The following is a 24605-nucleotide window of genomic DNA, read 5'->3' as shown; positions in this document are numbered from 1 at the left end:
AAGAGATGTGTAGTGTGAGGTACGCAGGAAGGGGCGTGGAGGTTCCATGCTCTCTGGGTGTGCCACTCTCCCCAAATCTCCACAAGTTTACCAACCCAGAAGCTCTCTGAATCCCATCCTTTTGGGTTTTCATGGAAGTTTCATAATATAGATATGATCGATTAAATTATTGGCCACTGGTGATTGATTCAATCTCCAGCCCCTCTCTCCTCCGTGGAGGTGAGGGGGTGGGAGGAACTGAAAGTTCCAACCCTCCAATCACGTGTTTGGTTCCCCTGGCAACCAGCTTAGGTGCTTTCCAAAAGTCACCTCATTAACATAAACTCAGGGGCGGTTAAAAGGTGTTTGCTATAAATATCAAAACACTTTTATCAGTGTCTAACATCCAGAATATATAAAGAACCCATATTACACAATAAGAAGACAACCAATTTTTTAAATGGGCAAAGGATTTGAAAGGACATTTCTCTAAAGAAGATATACAAAGAGCCAAAAGTTCATGAAAAGATGTTCCACATCATTAATCGTTATTAAAATGCAAATCAAAATGACATAAAATACCACTTCATGCTCACTAGGCTGGCTATAATTAAAAAAGAAACAGTAAGCACTACTGAGGATGTGGAGAAATTAGAACCCTCACTGCTGGCAGGAATGTAAAATGTAACCGCCACTTTGGAAAACAGACTGGCAGTTCCTCAAACTGTTAAACATGGAATTATCATGTGACCCAACAATTCTACTCCTAGGCATAACCCGAGAGAATTGAAAATATAGGTTCACAAGCAAAACAAAGCAAAATGTACACAAATGTTTTTAAAGGCATTACTAGTAATAGCCAAAAAGTGGACACAACCCAAATGTCTATCAACTGAGTGGATAAATAAAATGTGGTATATCCATACAGTGGAAGATTATTCAGCCATAAAAAGGAATGAAGTACTGATACATGATACAACATGATGGACCTTAAAAACACTATGCTAAAGTGAAAGAAGCCAGTCACAAAAGAACACATATAGTATAATTCCATCTATATGAAATGTCCAGAATAAGCACATCTACAAAGGTAGAAAGATTTAATGGTTCCCAGGTTCTGGGGGAGGAAGGAATGGGCAGCAACTGCTAATGAGTTATTTGGGCTCCTTTGGGGCGATGAAAATGTTCTGGAATTAGTGATGATGGTTGCACATCCTTTAGTAATTTTTGTACTAAAACCCACTGAATTGTACATGTTAAAGGAGTGAATTTTATGGTATGTGAATTATATTTCAATTTTCTTTTAATGAGGGATGAAAGAAAAGAATGAGGGGGAATTTGGTCCCTGCAGTACAGCGATTCCTGAAGGCATAAATGGAAAGGTTGAGGAGAGAGGGAAAGCATGAGAGTCTGCGTCTGGGTAGAGAAAGGAGGTGACACTTGGGCAGTGATGGGGGGTGTCAGGCACAGGAGGCCTGGAGGGATGGGAGGGGGGTAAAGTGTTCCAGGAGCACTGGTCCAGTAGATCCAGGTGTCTGGAAGGACCAGGACATCTCAGGAAGCCAACCGATTTGGCCTTATTGATGGTGTTGGGAGGTAGTCTCAGCCCAGGTGCCTGAAGTAAGAGAAGGCAGCTTCAGGGATGGGCACCGAGGGGTCTGGAGATGGTGCCTCTAGAGTGAAGCAATTGAGCAAAACAGGCTGGTGATGGAAATGGGGAGCTGTGCTCCCCAGGCTTGAATGTGGCTCTCCAATCTTGGACTCTGAGTTCAAAGCCAAGTCCTGTAACTCCCCAAGGAAAGGATCAGATTCAAAAACACCAAGAACCGCTGCATTCTGTCAGATCTCTCCGTACAAAAACAAGCCAAAGAAAGTTAGATAAATAAGCAAAAGGGATCCAGGGCCCGAGGCCAACCTGAGTGGTTAGCTTCCTTCTGATATTTATAGAGAGTTAGGAGCTATTAAGTGAAATGAGGACGATCAGAAACAGAAGTGGCAAGTTTGTCAGGCATTCAAACAAGAATTTATTTAGCATCTAGGCCCACCAGGGAAAGCTAGGCACAGACTAGGTACTGCCTCTGAGAAGCTTGTAGGCTGGGGGATGGGGAGACTATAAGCAAATCACTAAGTAAATAACTACAAAACGATTTTACAAACATATAAGAACAATAAGAAAATTGCCCTGATTCTGCATAACGGGAATCTAACGGAGTCTCGGTGTCAGAGCAAGTTTCTCTGAAGAGATGACCCTTGGGGATCCCCCAGGATGGACTGGGAAGTGAGGGCGGAGCATAGGAAGGCCCTGGGGCAGGAAATAGTTTGAGGACAGGCGGAGAGTAGAGAGACGTGGCTAGAGAGGCAGGAAGAGCCAGATCTTGCAGGGCATTGTGGGACACCTGGAGGATTTGGGACTTTATTCCAAGAACAAAGGGCATAGAGGGGGAGTAAGTGGAGGCACAGTGGAGCTGCAAGAGGGGGCAGTAGAGCAAAATGGTTAAGGAGCATGGAGTCAGCCAGCGAGGGTTCAAATCCCAGGTTGGCCACTTACTACCCATGTGACCCAGGTCAGCTAACCTCTCTGTGCCTCAGTCTTCCCCTCTGTAAAATGGGATCATAAGAGTACCTACCTCAGAAAATCATCATCATGAGGATTCAGTACTAAAAGCCTGGTGCTCACTGAGTAGGGAGGAATTGCTGACGTGAGTGGGCTCCACAGGAACAAGCCTGCACCGTGCACTGGCCCCCACCTCCCGACAGCCATTCGTCACTGGGGCTAAGAGCTGTTGGCACCCATGAAAGTTCTGGCATCTCTAGTGGCTGCCACTTTGAAGACGGGAGTCTCTTGGCCTTGGATGACCATTCTGGCACCATCACCCTCTGGCTCTGGCTGTCCTGTTAGCTCCATGAGGACAGGGACCATGGTCAGCCCATGCCCGGGGACCAGCCCAGGGCTCAGCACATAGGAGGTGCTCCTACCTGCTGGTGAGATGGATTGTGTGGGAATGAATGAAGGGATGGATGGATCTGTGGAAGAATATTTACACTATCCATTAATTATTGAGCATTCTCTATGTGCCGGGCACCTTACTAAGTGCCTTACATAATTCATTTCATTTTATTTTCACAACCGTCTTGTGGGGAGGCTGCTAGGAGACACTCTCCAGTAGGGGAGATCTTGGGAAGGGTCTATGGGGGAGCCCTAGTCATACTTCAGGGAGTCTGATTATTGAGAAATGTGTTTCATTTGTAACCTCAAGGAAAGGCTTTTTGCTGGAAGTTGGGATCCTGGAAGCAGGAATTCAAGCGGAAAGCAAACTCAGCTGAAAACGGTTTCTCTAACGATCTAGCTGCATAGACTGCAGAGCTACGATCTCATCTTCCTTAGCCAAGCGCAAGGGCAACGGGATCACTTGTTTTTGAAGGATGAATGTGGTGTGTTCTAGAGAGGCATGGGGCCCTCCAGCCCTGTGGAGGAGCTCAGAGCAGAACCCAGGAGTCCTCAGTCCCCCCCCATCCATCCCCCCAAGGTGGGAGAACTGTCTTTGATCTCCCCCCATCGCACCCACTCCCACCCGCTCTGGATCTAGTCAGAGCTCCACACACTCCTGCCTCCTGCTGGCCTGTTCCGTAGGGAATGCAGGCCGCCCTGCGGTCCCAGCCAACTGGTTCGGGGTGCACCCCCTCCTCCCAGCACAGCGCTGTGCACGCGGCCCCCTTCCCGAGCAGCCCTGCTGGCCTTCTTCTCCAGGGACTATTATTTTGGGAGAGTGCTGAGTTCAGCACCGCGGCAAGCTGTAGCGGGACGCGCCCTTCTGTCCTCAGCTGGCCCTCCGGAGCTGGCCCGGGGCCTGGCAGCTCTACCCCTCGTGCAGCAGCCCTTCCTACACGGGGTCACCGCGTCCAACCACGGCCACCGTCCAACAGCCCTAAGGTTGTCAAGACAGGTGGCAGAGGAGCTGTGGGTGGGAGAAGCAGAGCTGTGCAAGGGGCACAGCCCAGTCTCACTCCTGCTCCTAGAAAACCCAGCAAGTTGGGGCCCTCATCAGCACCCCCAGAACCCGAAGCCGGGGGTCACCAGCCTCCCAGGGTTTGCCTTAAAGCCAAAGGAGCGGGCTGGCCCTCAGCCAACTGACCGCGCACGGGGCAACTTGTGTGTGTGTGTGGTGTGTGTGCAGGACGAGGGCCTCGCAGGAGGCTTGTGTAAACCCTCCTGCTCTGGCAGCAGGACAGAGTGACGGCACGGCCCTGCTCTCATGGAGGCGGGGCCTCGGCCACGACTGTCAGTTGAGTCCAGCTGGGAGGAGGCCCAGGGCCGCCCAAGATACTTGTGTCTGGTGGCGGATTAGCTGCCGGAGCCCAGGCTGCGCCCACCTTTCTCCCTGCTGAGCAGAGGGCTCTGTCCCACCAGGTGGGCCCCCAGGGTTGGGGGCTGCAGGGTGGGAAGGGCGCCCCCTGCAGAGGACCAGCAGCACTACGGACTCCTTCCATTCCAGGTGCCCAAGAGCTCGACCATGAGGCTGGCCGTGGCAGCCCTGCTCCTGGGCCTCACGATGATGGCCACCGGAGACCAGGGGGACAAGGACCCGTGTGTGTACGAAGCCCTGCCTGACAACGACGCTGTCCTCTGCAAGTAAGGCTGGGCGGCCCCCCTACCCCAGAGGGCAGAGGGAGGAGGGCTCCGGGAACCGAGGGCCACTGCCTCACAAGGCGGCCTCTGTGGACAGGCAGAGCATGAGTCAGCTCTGGGGCCACCCGGCTGGAGGACAACACCCAGGGAAGGATTTTGAGACGGGCCCGGGCCGTCCGTCCAGACGGCGGTTCTTCCAGGATCGGGAGGGCACACGGACCTGGCCGGCTCCCCCTGGGGCCTCCACACCGGAGGGGCCCTGTGGGGCTGGCCTCACCCTCCCTGCTGGGAGCCCAAGAGAGATCATCCCTGCCTACAGCCTTGAAGGCTCCTTCCCCCCAACAAAGTGGCATTTTAAAGAAAAGTGGCATTTGACACACAGTGTGTGATGGTACCCTCCCTGTGAGAGGTGGTTGTTTGCTTTTCTCTAACAAGGCCCCGGGAATGTCAGGACAGGCAGGAGTGTGGCCACTGGACGTCGTTCAAAGAAGAGGCTGGGCGTGGGAGGCTGGCTGTGTCCCTTCCAACGGTGCAAGCTTCTCCTCCTCTGCGTCAGAAGTCAGCTCTCTCCTCACCCACTGTGGGTCAGAAAAGCCAGTCTTCATTGTCCTGGAGACATGGGCCATCCTGAGGGCTGCCCAGGCCACGTTGCTGCCAACACTCTCTGCCAGCCTGGTGGCTGAGGACACTGGCATCCCACTGAGGCCATCAGAGGTCAGAGCGGGTCAATGACTCTCACTTCTTACTCTGTCTCCTTGAGTACATTTGAATTCTTACAGACATGACTTTTAGAAAGAAAAATGTTTTCCCTTAAAAAGTTAGATAGGGCTTCCCTGGTGGCACAGTGGTTGAGAGTCCGCCTGCCGATGCAGGGGACACGGGTTCGTGCCCCGGTACGGGAAGATCCCACATGCCGCGGAGCGGCTGGGCCCGATGAGCCATGGCCGCTGAGCCTGCGCGTCCGGAGCCTGTGCTCTGCAACGGGAGGGACCACAGCAGTGAGAGGCCCGCGTACCGCAAAAAAAAGAAAAAAAAGATAGTTGAATTCCCCCCCCCACCAAAAAAAAAATAGACACTGATTTTGTTCCTATCAATACCTTTTTTAACTCTGGTGAAACAGTCCTGGGTGCAGTTTTGTGTGGGGCAGGAGGGAACGGCTGCTCCTGCCATGTGGGCACCCATGCTCTGGGTGCTCTGCTGAGTGGGACCTTCCCGGGAGGGGACAGGCCTTTCCCTCTGGCAGGCAGGTCAAGCCCGGCAAGCTGGGGATGACAGCAGGCCCAGGGCAAGGCCAGGCCGGGCTATGATCACAGCCCCATACAGAGCGCCTCTGTATGTTCCCTGTGGAACACGTAGAACGTGATCACATGTGTACGGTCACTGGAGGAGACCAGCTTGCACCCCAGCTGCCCCAGGCTCGGCCCTGCAGACACCCACACACTCGCACCCTGGTGGCCTGTGTACTGTGGCACATGCGGGAGCTCTGGGGCACCTGCTACATGCCCGGAGTTCTGCTGGTGATTTTAAATCTTTGACTTATTTCATTGTTAACATAACCCACCAAGTAGGTGTTATCATCCCCATTTTGAAGATGAAGAATCGCCAGAGATTAAATAACTTGCCCACAGTGCTCACACACCTGACAAGTGGCAGAGCTAGGATTCAACCCCCCTCGTCTGACTACACGCATGCTCTTTCCCCACCCACCTTTAGCTGCTGACCTTCCTCCAGGGCCCAGAGCATCTCAAGGAAAGGGGAGCTCTCTCAGTCTATCTGGGCTGCTATAACACAATGCCACAGACTGGGTGGCTTATAAAAACAAAAAATTATTTCCCAGCACTCTGGAGGTTGAGAAGTCCAAGATCAAGTTACCAGCAGATTCTGTGTCTGGTGAGAACCTGCTTCCTGACTCATAGATGGCCATCTTCTTGCTGTTTCCCACAGAGTGGAAGGGGTGAGAGAGCTCTCTGGGGACTCTTTTATAGGGGTGCTAATCCCATTCATGAGGGTTCCACCCTCATGACCTAAGCACCTCCCAATGGCCCCACTTCCTAATTCCATCTCACTGGGGGCTGGGATCTCAACATAATGATTTTTCAGTCCATTGCAGGAGTCATTCTCAGGACTTCTTAGAAGACACCAGCAGATCCCCAGTGTGAGAAACATGGACTTACAGCACTAAGCCTGCATGCTAGGATGATGGCTTTTGATTGTAACTCATCATTGCGCGAGGGAAGCTTTTGTTTGTAAAAGATCACCACTGAATGAGAACACATCAAGGACATATCAGACCCCAGAGGAGAGATCAGTACGCTGGAGCCCCTCCCCAAGAGCCCTGCTCAGCTCAGGCTTCTGACTCCACCGAGAGACTGCCCCCAGAAAAGCACCTCCTTTCCCGGGTACTGTTAGAGTCTAATAGGGAATTCTTGAAGTTAGGACTCAACACCTAAAGGTATTAATCTATAAGGGAGGAATTTTTTGTGCTGTGACAAGCAGTGGGGAAATATTGTTAAGAGAAAAGTTCTCCCAGAATAATACCTTACCCACTCCTGAGAAAGCCAGACTAGACTGGCAAAAACTCGGAGAGTCAGAACCCTAGGCTCGGTCTCAGAAGTGAAAGAACCATAGTCGTCCAACCCTGACCTCTCCCTGCTGCCTCCGCACTGGTGGCCTCAGTGGACTCTCCCAGGGACCAGGACCTGCCTCCCAAAGCCCTCTCTTCTGTGCTGAAAAGCTTCCCCCTCAGAGGGAACACCTTTATGTCAAGGCGGGGGCTGCCTTTCTTTCACTTCACCCCATTCTAACTAGTTTTGCCCCCAGCCACTGCACAGAACAAGTCTAGTCTCTGGAGGGTCCTTCAGCTGTTTGGACACAGATGTCATGCCCCCCGCCTTCACCCGCTGCTCTTTCTTCTCTGGGCATCCACCTCCCATCCTTCAGTTCCTCCTTAGGGGCTTTGTTCTGGGCCCCCGCTTTCGAGAAGAGTCAGCTGGAGACAGACCCACACTGAGAACCATGCGGCAGAGGGTGGGTTGCCCCCCGAGCCCCCAGGCGCCTCTGTGAAGGCTACCTTCCCTCCATGGGAATTTTGGTCTCCCTCGCTTTGGGGCAGGTGGGATTCAGAGCTTTTTTCATACCTGATCTGGTTCTTACAATGCCGAAGGGACTTCTGTGACCATCCAGTCCCAGGGAAGTGCAGACGAGACCATGCAGCCCTTCTCTATTGCCTACAGCACAATACCCCAAACCTAGCAGCAGCACGTGTTTATCGCCTCGGTTTCTCCGCGCCTGGCCCAGCTGGGCACCTCTGGCCCAGGCTCTCAGGAGGCTGCAGTCCAGCTGTTCCTGGGGCTGCAGTCTCATCTGAAGGATGTGACTTGCAGGCAACATGTGGGCTTCCATCCCTGGGCAGGCAGCGCTCCGTGGGTATGACGGGGACCTGGGGGGGACAGACCTCACTCCTGGTCCCCTGGCATGTACCCTATGAAGGCACTCTCTGGGGCTTTAGGCCACTCACCAGATGTCAACTCGGTGGTTTTGCTTAACTGTTTTAACATTTGCAGCAGTTCTACTGGGATCAAAAGAGGAGGCACTTTTGTTCCCTGGGGAAGGCCCCCTCTGGTCCTCAGTTTCCCTCCTCCCCACCCCTTGCCTCTCCCAGTTCCGGGCTGTGGGCTGAATCTCCATCTCTCTGCCAGTAGAGGGTCCCCTCTCTCAGCCTCGGATCTCGATAGCTGCAGTGGCAGGGAACTGTGGCAGAAACAACCCCAAAATTCCTTAAAATGCTGCCGTGATGAGAAATGAAAATCCATCCTCTAAAACTTCTTTAAAAGCTATTAAAACTATGCCATTGGAAAGGCACTACTGTAAACTTGCAAGGAGTTAAACTGGCTTCAGTGAATAGTCCTGCTTCAAGGGGCCTGAGTCCTGGCCTTGGGGGTGCCGGTCTGAGGAAGCATCCTGTGTCTGCAGACTTGGGCTACCTCTGCCCAAGGCAGGACCTCAGGATCCACTGGAAGGGGTGAGGTGGTGGGAGGGGGAATGTGGGACTCTCCAGCGGGAAGTGATCCCTGTACTTCTCCCGGGTCCTGACCTCGGGAGCTCCCCTCCAGATCTACTCCCCCAGTGACATTCTCAGGGGTGCCCTTCAGGCATCACCCCCAGCAGGAAACGTGGCCAGCTCCGGGTGACCACTGTGGAGCTGGTCTGCCATGCTGGGCTTTTGGAAAGGCTGAGCAAATCATCTTAACCAAATGACCCCAGGCCTTGGTGATGAAACGTGACAGTAGGATAGGGAAGAAGGGCAAGCAAAAAAAAAAAAAAAAAAAAAAAAGTTGACACAGAGGTGTTTTTCCTGTATCTGTTTGAAAGCCTGGCTTCCATCCCTGAGTTTCAAATACAAGTGAGCCCTTAAGTCTAACCCTGGTGAAGGTGTGGGATCAGCCTGCACGGCAAGCCCAGTTCTCAGGGCACTTGTGCAGTTCAGAGCTTCTCAGGGAGAAAGTAGATAAATGGATGCATACCACAGACTTAGTGACTAGATATTTTCCCCCCTGAGAGATATTTGCATTTTGAAAGCACAGTGAATGGCAGATTGAGAGCCTAGGGTAGGGGCAATGCATCACCCAAAGAAGTGGGTTATTTAATTACTGGTGGGATTTGCAGGTATGGAGAGGGTCTTGATTAGTTAGGGGCCAGAGAAGTCTGTGCCCATGAAGAAGCCTGTGCTAACTGGCTAAACCTTTCTTTATGTAATAAGAACATTCCAGAAAAGCAATGTGAATATATTGTTCTTATACGCCCAGTCCTACTTTAAAGACACTGACCAGGTTTGCCTCTGGATGTATATATTTTTTGAGAAGTAAACACTGACAGTAATGAATACTTTCTGACCCCTGATGACCTGCCAGGCTCCGTTTTAAACACGAATCACCATTTTACTCCTCTTAGCGACCCTACAAATAGGTATTACTAGTGTCCCCATTTTACAGGTAGAGAAACTGAGGCACAAGTGGTCAAGTAACTCAGGCTACACAGGTCAGACTGAAGCCTTACGCACCCCGGGCTCCCCTAAGATCCTGACATGGGCTAACCACCTCCCTCTCTCCATAGGGGCCTTAAGGTTTTCTACCCAGAGTTGGGGAACCTCGGCTGCATGGTTGTTCCGGAATGCAACAACTACAGACAGAAGATCACCTACTGGACCGAGCCAATCCTCAAGTTCCCCGGGGCCTTGGACGTGAGTGAGCCAGCCAGGCAAACCTGGTCATGGGTCTCGAGTTCCCTCTGGGTTTGCTCATCTGGGTGACATGAAGCCACGTGCAGAGCCAGCTGGGTTGGCTTTGGTGGTACCAGATGGCTGTTGCCATAAGCACGTGCCTTCTTTAGAGCAGCCCCGCCGCCTTGGAGGAGGGTGGGGTGGGTAGGAGGGCTGCGGGCGGGAGCTTTGGTGGGGCTCCGGGGCCGCTCCGCCGGGGCCTCTCCCTCTCCTGTGCCCCTGAGCCTGGCTCCTCAGTCAACATGGCGACCAGCCGGGGTGTGCTTTGGAGTCGGCAGAGAGAAGGAGGAGAGAGGGGCTCGTGGGGACTTGCTTCTCAGGGTGCAGAGTGGCTGGGCTTTCAGAGCGATCTGAATGGGGAGGGACCTGGCTCTTAACGGGCAGCGCCTCTCACGTAGGTTAAGCAAGCAGAGGTCAGTGCCCTTGACTCTTGGGCATCGCAATATGACAGTCGCTCAGAAGTTTGCCCCGAGGGGTAGGAAATAAAAAATAGAAACATTTTAAGAATTGTCAATAACTATTCCTTTTGCTGGGAAATGATTGGCACCATCTTGTTCTGGAAGCTTCCCTTGGCTTGGGGATGCGATAAACCTGGGGAAGGGCGCTGGGGAGTGGGAAACGGGGCTGCAGCTGCTGGGGAAGCTGCTCCAGTGTCCTGGTCAAGCTGCTCCAGTGTCCTGGTCAATGTCTCTTTCTTCCTTGGCTCTAGGCTGAGCCCCCAAAGTGTCGGGGTGGAGGGTGACCCTCGCTTTGTCTGCGTGTTTTAGTCAGAGGTGCCAGTGTCAACCCAGGCACAAGGACTGTGATGTGTCCGGGACTCAGGCCACAAAGGCGTGGAGACAGAAGGGTCACGGTCGGGATGTGACCACATGCGCACTGTGGTCAGCCTCCTGGTCCCCTCTGTTCACCGTGGCAGGGAGAGTCCACAGAGGGCTCCTCCCTTCTGTCGGTCCAGCCTGGGGGCTGTCAAAACAGGTATACCTAGATAACGGGTTCTAGGGTGGGGAGCTGCACAGACTACTAGGAAGCAGAGGGGAAGATTTTTCTTTCTTCTTCTTTTTTTTTTTCTCTGGCAGCACCTCAGGGCTTGCGGGATCTTGTTTCTCCGACCAGGGATCAAACCCGGGGCCCCAGCAGTGAGAGTGCTGAGTCCTAACCTCTGGACTGCCAGGGAATTCCCGAGATTTTTCTTTCTTTAACTGCCTTTCACTATCAGGGAACAAATAAGTGGCGATATGTCTCAATTTATGAGGCTGAGAACATGAAGAACATGAATAGCCTTTGACAGGCTATTGTGTTTGTCACCGTGACAAACATCCTTTCCTCTGGGAGGCTAAGAAAGCAAGTCATGAAGACGCCTTCTGGGTGTCCTCTCCCTCCATCCTCCCAAGCCTGGCACACATGCACACGCATGCACATGCACGTGCACACACGCACCCGTCAGCCCTCCCCACCGGAAACCCTTGGGCTGGGTCACACCCCTGGACAGGCAGGACAAGCAGAGGAAACGTAAGCCTCGGTGATCGTAACTCAGGACAGGAGCAGGGCAGGAGCCTAATCCTCTAGGGAAGAGTATAACGCTGTCCCATGGGACAAGACTCTCGCCTTTACCCTTAATTCACTTGTTCTTAAGGAGTGAAGAGTTTGGACCAAATACTTTCACAGTCCAGTGACTGTCCCAAGAGGGAGTCTTAAGGTAAGAGCTCCATCCCATGTGATATTGCTACAGATGTCCACTAGATGGCAGTGTAGACTTTCCTGAGTGCCTGGTGCCCTTAGGAGGGGCAAGTTTAAAGCCAGTTTGGGAAGCTTTTGCATTTGATCCAGTCTAGTTGGTACTGATTGTCCTGGGGTACGGACACAAAACGCAGAGGAGGTATCACCCCCTCCAGATCCTGAAATCTCCTATCCTGTCTCAGCTCAGAGGTGGGGCAGGGGAGAAAATCTGGAGATTTAAGAAGGATGCAGAGCTGAGGTCAAGAAATCCAAGGAGGGCAGAGACTTCACAAAGGATGGCTTGGTCAGAGTGGTGGAAAGAAAGAAAAAGTAGTATTCTACTGCTACAGAACTAAAGTTTATGGAAATTTGCCCTTTGAGAAGGCAGGTTCAGCTAGAGTATCAAAAGCTTCCATTTATCGTGTGGTACTTACTTTATGTTGGAGACTATTCATGTGTCGTTTCATTTAATGTGCTCGTCAAGTTAAGTATTTCTTTAGTCAAGACTGTTAGTAGCAAGTGACAAAAATCAACTCAAACTGGCTTGTGCCAAAAAAGAGGGAAGGTGTTACTGGTTCACAAACTGAAAGCTCCAGGGAATACTTCAGGCATGGCTGGATCCAGGTGCTCAAATGACGTCACCAGGAATCTATCTGTCCCTTTTCTCTACTTTTTTTCTGTGCTCGTTTTTTATGTAAATAGACTCTTTCCTTGTGGTGCCAAAGATGACCTCATCATCTTCAGAGTTATGTTTTACTAGTTTATGAACCCACTGGCAATAGATTGGCCCCATCCAACCATTAAAGGTCCCAAGACTTGTCCTGTTTGGATTACATGACCGTCCCTGACCCAAACAGTGATGCTGGGCAGTCCCACTTAATCTACAAGGGCTGAGAGCAGAAGAGGATGGTTCCCCCAAAGGAGAATCAAGGTGCAGGGGGAAAGGATGTTGGGTAGGAAAAACAAGAGAAGGTGCAGGGCCCCTCAAAAGTGGGGGCGGGGGAGCCTGAGTCCTTAGTAACAGAGACGAAAATGAAGGCATTTCCTCTGGGACAGGGCCTGATGGAAAAAGCAAGAGGTTGATGACTGGCTATGTGGAGACAGTGCCTCGCTTCAAAGGGGATTAAAACAATGCCACCAAAGCAGCAGCTGCCAGTGGACATGCTCAGGGAGCCCCCCCACCGAGCAAGCCCCGAAGCCCTGGAAGGAGGGGCCCAGAGGTCAGGGGACAGCGTCTCTGTGCCCAGCAGGGGTCTTCCTTCCTGCACACCATTGCTCAGGCCACTTCCCCAGACTTGGACCCTGTACTCTGGGATACCCTGCCCCTACCAAGATGCTTTCTCCTCCAAGAAGCCTTCCTTGACTGCCTCCCTCTGGGTCCCACCCCCATCTCACTCAGGTCTCTTCTTTCTCCAAGCGTTTTTCCCCTACCCTCCAAACCCAGTGTTTACTTGCCTCTGTCTTGTATTGCTTATTCATATCTCCCATAGCCTCAACCAGTTTATAAGCTCTAGGAAAGCAAGACCATGTGTTGTATTTCTTTGAACCACCCACAGTCCCTACCAGCATCGCAGACCCCGCGTTGGCTGACTGGGTGGCCAGGTGGCCGAATGAATGAATGAAGGAGTGCATGAACGGCAGGTGGACGGACGCCTTCTGGAGGGGGAGCTCTGAGGTGTGTGAGCCCGGTGGTTTGCACTTTAAGCTGCCGGGTGTCCTGGCGCCTCTGCAGAACGCCGGGTCAGCACTAGTCTCTCCTCCGCCAGGGTGGATGGGGTCTGGGGTGGATAGGAGGAAGCAGAGAGAGAAGAGGAAGTCAGGTGGGCTCCCGAGAAGGCAGAGTAGTGCAGGACAATGTGGATGGTCCTGGTGCCGACAGCCGCTGAGGGCTGAGAGAGGTGCTGAGGTAAGAGGAAGCTTTTCTCCCCTGGTGCTGTGACAAACATTAAGAGGCAAACATCTCGAAATGCATCCCTTCTCAAGCCAGCGAAGACTGAAAGGCCCTCCAGAAGCTTCTTAACTGGGGCTTAGTCTTCACCTTGAATTTAACCCGCTGGAATCCTTTTGAAGGGAAGAAATTGCCGTTACGTGGGGAACGTGCATTGCATTAGAAGGAAGGAACGCAGACCACAGCTGTCCTTCCTGCGGTCCCTTGGCTTTCCAGTCAGACTCGGCTCAGCCCTATTCTCCTCCCCAGAAAGCTGGTGACCCCGAGTGTCCTCCTCCCGGGCTGGGCAGGCACGTCCCCATGTCACCCTGGGCCTGCAGCATCTCTGTGTCTGCCTTTTGGGGACCACCTCCCTGCCCTTGGCAGCCCAAGGTAGAGACACAAGTTTGGGCACAAATCTTCTAGAGCCCTGGAAATCTGGAGACGTCCACGTGTGGTAGGGTCACAGACGCTCCTCGATGAAAGAGACCTCGGAGCTCCCCGGCCCACCTCCCATCCTTCTTTTTACGCACAGAGAGAAAAATGGGAGCTGCTGCCGTCATGAAGTAGTTAGCAGAGGCAGGACACAGGGTGCCGACACGCAGGGTAGTTCTGGTCAGAGCAGCCCCTGATGGGTGAGGCAGGCCCCCCCGGCTCGTTCAGGAAAAGATACCGAGAGGGAGCGTGCACACGTGCCGGGGCAGCTAAGTGCATCTGCTCCTGGGACAGCCGCCGGCACGCAATTTGGTGCTGGGGATGTGAAATGATTCACTAACAAATACAGATGGAACACACAGGCACCCTCTTAGTGCTGGAGATGCAAAGATAAAGGGCACCGTCACGGAGCTCCCAAGTCTAAGGTGGGGAGACAGACAGGTGGACGGATAGCAGGGACGTGGTGTCAGTGCTTCAGGACAGGAACCTCAGGTAGCACGAGGGCCAGGAGCGGCCTCCAGGAGGGGGTGACCCCAAGCTGACCTGTGCTGGTGACTCGGCAGGGGATAGACAGGGGAGCAGGGTTGGCCAGGTGTGGGATGAGGCTCCAGAGAGGGCAGGACCATGCTCTGAGGGGCCACAGGTGCTGGTTCGTGGGCCCTGGTGTGGAGTCTGAATTTTATTGTGAAGCCAGACTGGGGAAGGGGCGTCACCGTTCGATTTTTAGGCTGATGGATGTGATCGGATTAGCAATTCAGGAAGGTCACTTGGGTAGGTCACTAGGTGCAGGTGGGAGGATGGAAGAAAGGTGAGGCTGGAGTCAGGGAGAGCACCTGCTGAAACAGAAGGACAATGGCACTCTCCCTAATACTGGTGCTGTCCCCAAGCAAGGGACACAGGAGAAAGCCTGGATCTACAGGGACCACGGGCAGCGGCAGCAGCTTTGCATCCCTGAATCTGAGGCCCCTACGTGCACCCAGTACGCGGATCAACTGTCTGATGCTGGGAAGAAAAGACAGGGCTGGAGGCCTAGCCTCGGCATCCAGGGGTTGGGGGTGGGGGGTGGATTCTTCAAGGTAGCCAGGCTCCTTGGGGAGAAGATACGGAGAGGCCAGAATCGGCCAGCCCACGGAGGTCAGGTCAGAGAGGCAAGGGAGAGGCTGCTGCAGGGCCGGGCTGGGGAAGAGCCGTAGGATTTGCCAAATTCCCTGGCGCTGCTCTCGAGCGAGGAGGGAGAGGAGTTTCAGGACAGTGAGCCTGGGAAAAAGGTAAAGTCAGGACACGGTAAGGAGTTTACTGGCGGGGGTTCACCAACGTGCTAGTGAGGCTTTAGGGAAGAACTGATGAGGTGTAACTGTAACCCAGTGCCTGGCAGTGGACAGGAGCATAATAAATGGTACAGGTTGTCATATGATAAGAGGCTGCTTTGTAGTCTGAAGGGCAAAAGACACAGAAGAAGGGTTTGGGCTTCTGGAGGCTCTGGAAGGAGCCAGTGTGGTGGTACCAGAGACGGGGACTGACAGGTGGAGCCAGGCCAGGAAGGCAGGTGAGGAGAGCACCCCGCACCCAGGCAAGGACGCATGCGTGGAAGAGAGCCCGCTCCCATGTCATTTTAACCTTCCTGCTCGGTCAAAGGCTGCTAAAATCACCCAGCTGTGTCCCACCGCAGCCCAGGCCAGTCCACCATCTGTTATGGGAGCACCTCCAGCCACAACAGGACCAGGCAGGAGAGGAGCGACGCTTATCACCACCTCTAGCCTTTGCAGACAGATTTTGAGGCCGTAGAGAAACTTCCCATGCAGGATTTCACACAGTCCTCCTAGCAACGTTGGGAGCTAGGCAAAGTAGGGATTATCCCCACAACTACAGGATGGGGGACGCTGCCCAAGGTCAAGGTCACGCTCACCCAAGCTGGGGAGTGGAAGAACCAGCCCTAGATGGCAGGTTTCCTGCCTTCCAGTTTCGCTGCTCTTTCACCTGCGAAATGTTGCCTCTCAAATTTACCCCAGCTCCTGGAGAATTGGCCCCGATGTCCAGACTTGGGATGTCATGCATGTATCCGTTCCCTGGAGCAGATCCTGTCCCTCTGCCGGACACTGTCACAGGAGCCAGGGACACACACAAAAAACAAATCCCCACCCCGCCCACGAAGGGCATCTCGTAGTGGTGAGAATGCGAGTCGCTGTCATTGTTGAGAGGATGACGGGAGAAGCGCTTGTGTGGCTAACGTTTTGCTCCCGGGTGCCTTCGTGAGGGAGCTTCCTGGCCTTGATGTTCAGTTCCAGTCCTCTGTATCCCCCGCCACCTTTCCTGTCGTTATACCCTCTGCTCCAGGGTTTATAGAACCTCTGGTCAGACCTTTCAATAAAGCCACCTGTTCCCAGTCTGCAGGGATGTTCCTCAGAGCACAGGCAAAAAGGGCGTTTGTTCAGTGATTGTCCGGTGATGTCGGCTGAGAGCTTCCAGTCCAGTGCTGGGGAAATGGGTTCCAGATGTTTTTCAGATCAAATCATGTTTCTTTGATAAAACTTTGTGGGCTGTTCCACCGAGGGGGCAGATGGGGCCTGAAAGGCAAGTCCAGCAGGTTCGCATCCTGGTTTAAAGAAAAAAGGTCATTCAGCCGGTGTGTGTTTTGGAGGGGTGGAGCGGGGATTGCCGTATGACTGGGGTCTGTCCCCGGCGGTCTGCTGGGAACGTGAGCAGAGGCTTCTTGGATTTTAAGTAGCTGCCTGGCCTCGGTCGGAGCCGTTTAGAGGAACAAACACTTGAACTTTGAATGCTGCAGCGACTTCTTTTTTTTTTTTTTTTTAACAATTTGATTGATTGATTGATTGATTGATTGGCTGTGTTAGGTCTTCGTTGCGGTGCACGGGCTTCTCTTGTTGCGGAGCGCGGGCTCTAGAGCACGCAGGCTTCAGTAGATGCCATGTGTGAGCTCATTAGTTGTGGCTCATGGGCTTAGTTGCTCCGCGGCATACGGGATCTTCCCGGACCAGGGCTCGAACCCACGTCCCCTGCATTGGCAGGCGGATTCTTAACCACTGCGCCACCAGGGAAGCCCTGCAGCGACTTCTTGCCTCCTCTGGCTGGAGTTCTGGGAAAGCCTGTGAGGAATTTTAAATGAGTAATAGTGTCCTTTATTGTTTGTTAACACTTGAGGACTTGGGGGTGAGGGGGAGAGGACAAGGTACCCACTGCAGTCTGAGCCCTCCTGGGGGCCAGGGCTGGGGTAGGGGCTGGGGGCCGGCGGGGCGGTTGTCACGCCTTCTGGACTTTGAGGGTCTCTCTCCATCACCAGGGAACTCCTGACGCCCCGCCAGCACGCAGCTTTTTTTAGAGCCCATCTGGCCGCTAACCATGACCACATGGGACTGGCAGAGTGAGCGTGGTTGTCTCTGCTTTACAGATGCAGAAACAACAGCTCAAGGGAAATTATATGTCTGTTTCATTTTTAATACTTTATTTTTTAGAGCGGTTTTAGGTTCACAGCAAAAGTGAGTGGAAATTACAGAGACTTCCCCCAGAAAGCCTCGCCTACTATCCACATCCCCCCGTCAGAGTGGTACCTTTGTTACAACTGATGCACCTACGCTGATACATCATAATCACCCAACGTCCATAGTTTACATTAGGGTTCATTCTTGGTATTGGACATTCTATGGGTTGGACAAATGTATAACAACAAGTATCAATTACAGCATCATATAGAGTGTTTTCACTGCCCTAAAAATCCCCCGTGCTCTGCCTCTTCATCCCACCCTCTTCCCTAACCCCTGGTAACCACTGACCTTTTTATTGTCTGCCTATTCCAGAATGTCACGTAGTTGGAATCACACAGTATGTAGGCTTTGGGGATTAATAGCCTAGGCTACCACCTGGGGCTCCAGTTCTAGCACCTTCTTCACCGTGCAAGGTTTGGTAACGCTGTCTATCTTTCCCCAAGCCAGTGGCCAGTTGTCCTGTGGCTTAACTTCCCTCCTGGGAATTCTGCTTTTCTTAACTGGACACTTAGGAGTGGACAGAACCCACCTACGCCTGCCCGTGGTGTCGATTTCAGCGCTCTCACCACTTGTTTTCTTGTCTGTCTCTCCAGCTACATGGTAAACTCCCTGCGGGCAGAGACCTTTGTATGCTTGACAGACAGGCAAGAAAAATAGGCAACTCCCTGGGCATGAGATTCGTGCTCCGATGTGGAGCTAAGTGCAGGGTGCTGGGGGCAGGGTTGTCTCTCAGTAACAAGAACGTGTTACAATTTTCAAAGCCCCTTCCCTGTCCTGAAGGTCCTTATCTCTGATCAGTCCTGAGAGGTGGGCCAGACAGGGGTCTCTGCCCACGGTGGGGAGCCCGAGGGCTCATTTGAGTATCATCACAACCTTGTGGACATCAGTTTGCTCTAACACACAGAGATGTTAAGTGATGAAACCAGAGCTCAGATGCTCTGGCCCCTATACCGTGCTCTTTCCCATGCCCCCTCCATCCCGATGGTCCCGAGTATATAGTCCGTCTTGACATTTACTGACCGTCTTCCACGCAGCCAGACTGTGTGCTAAGTGCTTTATGGACATTATCGCACTAAAACCTTACAACTACCAGCACAGTGGGGATGATTACCTTCATTTTACAGGTCAGGAAACTGAGGCCCAGAAAGATTCCATAGCTCATGAGCAGCAGAGTCAGGATTTTAACCCAGGTCTGTGTGGGTTCCAAAGCTCGTGCCCTGACCATACCACAGCACCGCCACCTAAGCGGTAGAGGGCAACCTGCGGTGCACCCCAAATGGCCTGAGCTGTTTCCCAACTGCCGCCAGGCTCCAGGTCCAGGAAGAAGCCAGTTCCTAAACCAACACAGGGAAGAAGTGGGTTGTGGAGTTCCTCCTGTTCATCAGCCCTCATGGGCTGATGGAGACCCAGCAATGTCAAGTGACTTAGCAAAGGGACGGATGGGGGGGGGGGCGTGCAGAAGTGTGAACAAATCGGGGCCCGTTTCCTCCCCACCTGCAGGTCTGTACCACTAATCCAAGGTAGAGTCAGGAGAATCCATCGGACGTTCTAATTCCCAGGCCTGACTTCTGCTGGCCACGTCGGGAATGCAGAGATCCTTGACGCGCCCTTAGAGGCAGGCGACGCCCAGAGGGCCAGGAGGGAGCAGGGCCAGGCCCGGCTGGTAGGCGTGGCTCTCCAGGCCCAGCTGGTTGGAAGGCGATGGCCTCCTCTACCTCCTGGAGCTGCAATTGCAAGAGTCGACACCAGGGGGAGATAGGCAACCGTCATCCTGCCCCGTCGGGGTGAGCGGGCTGGGTGGCCAGGGTCTCGGGCACAGGCAGGCGATGGCCAGGGCTGTGGGACGGTGGAGACCTGCCTGGTAATGGAGAAACGGAGGGTCCCTGACTTGGGTTGAGGGTGCACGCCTCTGCACCCCTTGCTCACCTCTCCTTTGCCGGCTGGTTGTGGAAATGCCCTTCTATTCAAATACAAATATGCCTGGACTGGAATTCCTTACACTAGGGGCCATGAGCTTGAAATGCCCTCAGGGGCCAGGCCCCTACTCAGGTGGGTGAAATAGCTGCTTAGGAGGCAAGGAGGAGGGCAGAGGCAGACCTGCACACAGAGGATGCCCCTCACATCCCACCTGGTAGTAAAAAGTTGTTTTAAATTGTGTTGGTGGCCCTCTGTTCATCCCGTTTTGCTTGCCTACAGACTTGACCTGCAGAGTAGGAAGAGTCTGGCGGGACTGGAAGCTGCTGGGTGTGGGAGCTGACTCACTGGTTCACAGACGCTCGGAGCCCCGAGGGCTGGTATGAGAAGCAGCCAGGGCTCTGGCTTTGCACAGACCTTGTCTTACATCCTAGTTGATTGCTCATAACGCCGTGACCTTGAGCAAGTTACTTCTTCCCTCTGAGATTCCTTTTCCTCACCTTAAAATGGGTGTAAGATCCCTTTCTGGTAATATGAGCGATCCGTCATCAATCCTAAGCTTCCCTATTTATTTATTTATTTTTGGCTGCGTTGGGTCTTCGTTGCTGCGCACCGGCTTTCTCTAGTTGCGGCGAGCGGGGGCTACTCTTCGTTGTGGTACACAGGCTCTAGGCACACGGGCTTCGGTAGCTGTGGCTCGCGGGCTCTAGAGCACGGGCTCAGTAGTTGTGGCGCATGGGCTTCATTGCCCCGCGGCATGTGGGATCTTCCCGGACCGGGGCTCGAACCCGTGTTCCCTGCATTGGCAGGCGGATTCTTCACCACTGTGCCACCAGGGAAGTCCCAATCCTAAACTTTCTTGGCCCATCAGCAGCATTTAGTCTAGCTGGTCTCCTCCTCCTCGTGGTTTCTGGGACCCACACACTCCAGATCTGCCTTCTCCGTTTCTAGTTCTTCACTTCTTGGTCCCCTCTGCTGGGCTCTCCTCCCACCAGCTTCTCCATGCAGGATACCCCAGGCCTCAGGGTTTGGTCTTCTTGTCATCTTTATCTACACTTTCCCCCTCTGTGGTCTCATCCAGTGTCACGACTGTAAATGTCATCTGTATATATGCTGTCCTACTCACATGGCCACCGGGGTGACTGATGGACACGCTCACAGGCAACACGTCCATCCCCAGTGCCCAGTCTCTACCCTCCCACAAACCCGCACCGTCTGCCATCTTCCCCATCTCAGCGAAGCGCTGCCCCAGCCTCCCAGCTGTGTCGGCCAGACACCCTGGCGTCATCAGTGACTGCTCCTTCTCTCCCACCGTACATCCAACCCACCAGGGAACGCTCTTGTCTTCGCTTTCAGAATCTATCCGGTCGCCGACCACTTCTCTCCTCCACTGTTAACACCCTGGCTAGAGCCACCTCCTTCTACCTGGATTATTGCAACAGCCTCGTAACTGGTCTCCAACCCACCACACCTGCCCCAAATGCCCAGCGTACCCTCAACAGAGCAACCAGAGCGAGCCTTTACATCTCCAGTTCAGATCAGTTCACTCCTCTGCTCAAAACCCTTCCATTTCTCCTTAGGTCACCAGAGTGAGAGCCAAAGAGCTCACAGTGGCTTACAAGACCCCATATGACCTGGCCCATTGTCACCCCTCTGACCTCGATCCTGTCATTTTTGCTTTGCTCACTGGCTCCAGCCTCCTGGCATCCCATCTGCCTTTTTTTTTTTTTAATGAATTTATTTTTTTTATTTATTTAATTTTGGCTGCGTTGGGTCTTCATTGCTGCGCACAGGCTTTCTCTAGTTGCAGCGAGTGGGGGCTACTCTTCATTGCTGTGCTCAGGCTTCTCTTGTTGTGAAGCACGGGCTCTCGGCGTGTGGGCTTCAGTAGTTGTGGCACACGGGCTCAGTAGTTGTGGCACACGGGCTCAGTAGTTGTGGCTTGCGGGCTTAGTTGCTCCGCGGCATGTGGGGTCTTCCCCGACCAGGACTCAAACCTGTGTCCCCTGCCTTGGCAGGCGGATTCTTAACCACTGCGCCACCAGGGAAGCCCCTCCTCCTTGACCACAGCAGCTATGCTTGAGGGCCTCTGCATGGTGGTTCCCTCTGCTGGAGTCTGTCCTCCCCTCACATAGTCATGGCGCACATCCTCACCTCCTTCCAGCTCTGCTTAAATGTCATCTTCTCAAGGAGGCCTTCCCAACCCCGGCCCTGGTACCCCGAGCCTCCTTATCCCTCTCTACTTCTTTCCATCGTATTTATCACCTTCTAAGCTACACACAGTTTCTTTAGTCATTATGTTTATGTGTTTGTTTTGCCTATTCCTGCCTCCACCCCACAGCTGGATATAAGCTCCGTGGGGGCAAGAATCTTTGGTTTATTTGATGATGTATCCCAAGCACTAGAACAGTCTCTACCACATAGTAGACACTTAATAAATACTTGTTGAATGAAGATTATTGAATGATGACTACGAGAGGACACGTATGTAAAGGCTGTCGGTGCCAACACAGGAAGCATTCAGTAAAGGATGATGGTGATGGTGGTGGTGGTAGTTATAATAATCTTCTCCAACGCCCAGGTGACTAGTGCATCCTGCAATGTGAAAGCTGAGGCAGGGCAGTGACTAGAAGACATGGGATACAAGGCAGAGGGTTGTGAGGTGTTTTTAGGGGTTTAAGGAGAGATAACAGAGAGCAGGAGATGGGAGGGAAATATGTTATCCCTCGTTGGAAAGGAATAGACCACCATGGCTGGACACAGTGGTATGCAGAGACTAGACCCTAGTAAACCTGTGGAATGAATGAATAAATCCCTTGCCTTGTCAGCACATGCAGAGATGACTTTAGTAAGTGGGCAAACAGCCTTGGCAAAAAGTTTTGGGCGCTGAATTGAAATAGGGACAATGGAAGGAAGGCAGTTATCTCCTGAGGCTGGACAGAGCGGGGGCGGTCTGCAGCAGCATCTTCCCAGATGGCGTCCGAAGTTAACCACCCTCTGCTTGGGATCACAGCATCCTGCCTGGTACTCACTGACTCTTGGGGCCCTTTGGGTGATTGGACTGAAGAGAAGGTCCACATCTCTGGGGAGCTGAAGTCCCAGGTTCCCTCTCCCCCACCCCCACCCCCTGTACCTCTTCTTCATGCAAACCTGGTATTTGGTGAAATGCAATGCCAGCAAGACTGCCTTTAGTTCTTGCAAGTAGAGTGATGGTTAATTTCAGGTTTGGAATCTACTCCCTTGATTTCTAACGTGCTAAGGATGAAGCTGCTCGCCAGCTCTCCATGCATCTGGCACCCCCCATCCTCCACCTCCCCATCTCAGATGGGAAACAAAGCCACGTGAGGTGTACCTTTTTCAGTGTGTAATCGTGAAACAGCTATTTCCTCCTCCCTGTTCATTTCTCCCATTCACTAGCAAAAACCAGGACTCCATGGAAAGGTGCCTGCAAGGCTGAGATCTCCTGAAAGGCAGGAGCAGCAGGTCAATTCCTGCATCTCCCTGGCAACCATCTCTAACCTGGCCCTGCAGACTCCAGCCTCAGGACCATTAGACAAGAAAATGCGGAACCGCACCTGTATAAGAAATCCAGGCGTTTTAGAGCAGTCAGTGTGAAATCAAAACCACAGAGCCATAAAATGGCTAGAAAAGCAACATACAGATAAATATTTATCGGATTTCAGGTTAGAGAAGGTCTGCCTGGGCATAAAAATCTAAAGATAAAGTCATAAAGGAAAAGAAGGGTGGATGTGAGTTACAACAATATTTGAAACTTCTGCACTTTAAAAAATGCCATAAACAAAATAAAAATCCAACGACAAACTGAGAGAACATATGTGCCATAAATATGACAAAGGGTTATTATCTTTATGCATAAAGAGCTCTTATAAATCAATAATAAGAAGATGAATACCGCATAGAAAAAGGAGGCAAAGGATGTTAATGGGTGATTATAGACAGAAGAAAGTTCATTAAAAATGTGAGGGGAGGGCTTTCCCCGGTGGCGCAGTGGTTGAGAGTCCGCCTGCCGATGCAGGGGACGCGGGTTCGTGCCCTGGTCCGGGAGGATCCCACATGCCGCGGAGCGGCTGGGCCCGTGAGCCGTGGCCGCTGAGCCCGCGCGTCCGGAGCCTGTGTTCTGCAACAGGAGAGGTCACAACAGTAAGAGGCCCGCGTACCTCAAAAAATAATAATAATAATAATTTTTTTCAAAAAAGTGAGGGGAAAGCTTAATTCCATTTATAATTCAAAGAAATGTAATTTTTTAAAATGGTATAGACTTTATTTAAAACCTACCAAATTAGAACTTTGGTTTTTTTTTTTAAGGAGAGTATACATTACAGGAAGACGTACAAATTGCCCCAACCTTTCTGGAGGGGATTTAATAATGCATATTAGAATTATTTACATATTCATTGCATTTGAACAATAATTTTAGTTCTATGAATTTATTCTAATCTGATTAATGAGAAACACACAAATTGATGTAAAAGGATGTTCATTGTAGCGTTATTGAAAATAGTGAAAGAGAAAAGGAAAATCATCTAAAAAGCTCAACAATAGATTGGTTGAATAGAATATGTCCTATCCATATGAAAAAATACCATGTAGCTATTAAAAATCATGTTCTCAGGGAACATTTAAGGCTATTGGAAAGTCTTACAATATGTTTTTAAGTGAAAGAAACCAAATGATAAAACAGTAATTTCACTATAGTCCCAATTTTCAAAAATTATATCTTTTTATGCATGCATGCAAAAAAAAAAAAAAAAAAAAACCTAGACGAATGAAGAATACATCAAAATGTTAACATTGGATTGCTCCGAGTGGTGGGATTAAGGGTAATTTTTATTTTCTCCTTTACACTTGTCTGTAATTTCCATATGTTCTCCAGTGAATGTGTATTACTGTAATAATAACAGAAAAAATGCTATTTGGGGAGAGGAAAAAAGTGAATGCTAAGAGGAAAAGGCTTCAGCTACCCAAATGGTCTGAGTGCTGGTTGCTGTGGAAACTGTAACTTTCAATTGCCCAACTTTTTGTGAATTACTTCCCTGCTCGGCAGGGTTAGCGCGAGGGCTGGATTCAGTGTTATCAGGGCAGGCGTGGGCATGCGTCCAGGGGGTGTGGTAAAACTGACGGGCGCTGCCTCAGGCGAAGGCCCACAGGAGGACCCGGGGGTTCATTCTGGCTCCTCTCCCCTTCCACGTATGGAGGGGTCTTGTGTCC

The 24605-nt window shown here is 52.0% G+C and overlaps 1 protein-coding gene across 1 annotated transcript in view; it reads left to right on the top strand.

The window, feature by feature from the left end:
- Positions 1-24605, top strand: part of PEBP4 (phosphatidylethanolamine binding protein 4) — a 229915-nt gene that overhangs the window by 12451 nt on the left and 192859 nt on the right. Inside the window, exons 2-3 of the mRNA XM_027091967.1 lie at positions 4473-4609; positions 9719-9845. Coding sequence (XP_026947768.1) covers positions 4491-4609; positions 9719-9845 — 246 coding nt within the window. The 5' untranslated portion in view covers positions 4473-4490. The remainder of the gene's footprint in view (positions 1-4472; positions 4610-9718; positions 9846-24605) is intronic.

The sequence above is a fragment of the Aethalodelphis obliquidens genome, unplaced genomic scaffold (genome assembly GCF_003676395.1).
Source record: "Aethalodelphis obliquidens isolate GAN/ISIS:26980383/991018 unplaced genomic scaffold, ASM367639v1 scaffold74, whole genome shotgun sequence".
In the NCBI taxonomy this organism is placed as follows: domain Eukaryota; kingdom Metazoa; phylum Chordata; class Mammalia; order Artiodactyla; family Delphinidae; genus Aethalodelphis; species Aethalodelphis obliquidens.
This window is presented reverse-complemented; position numbering and strand designations above follow the sequence as displayed.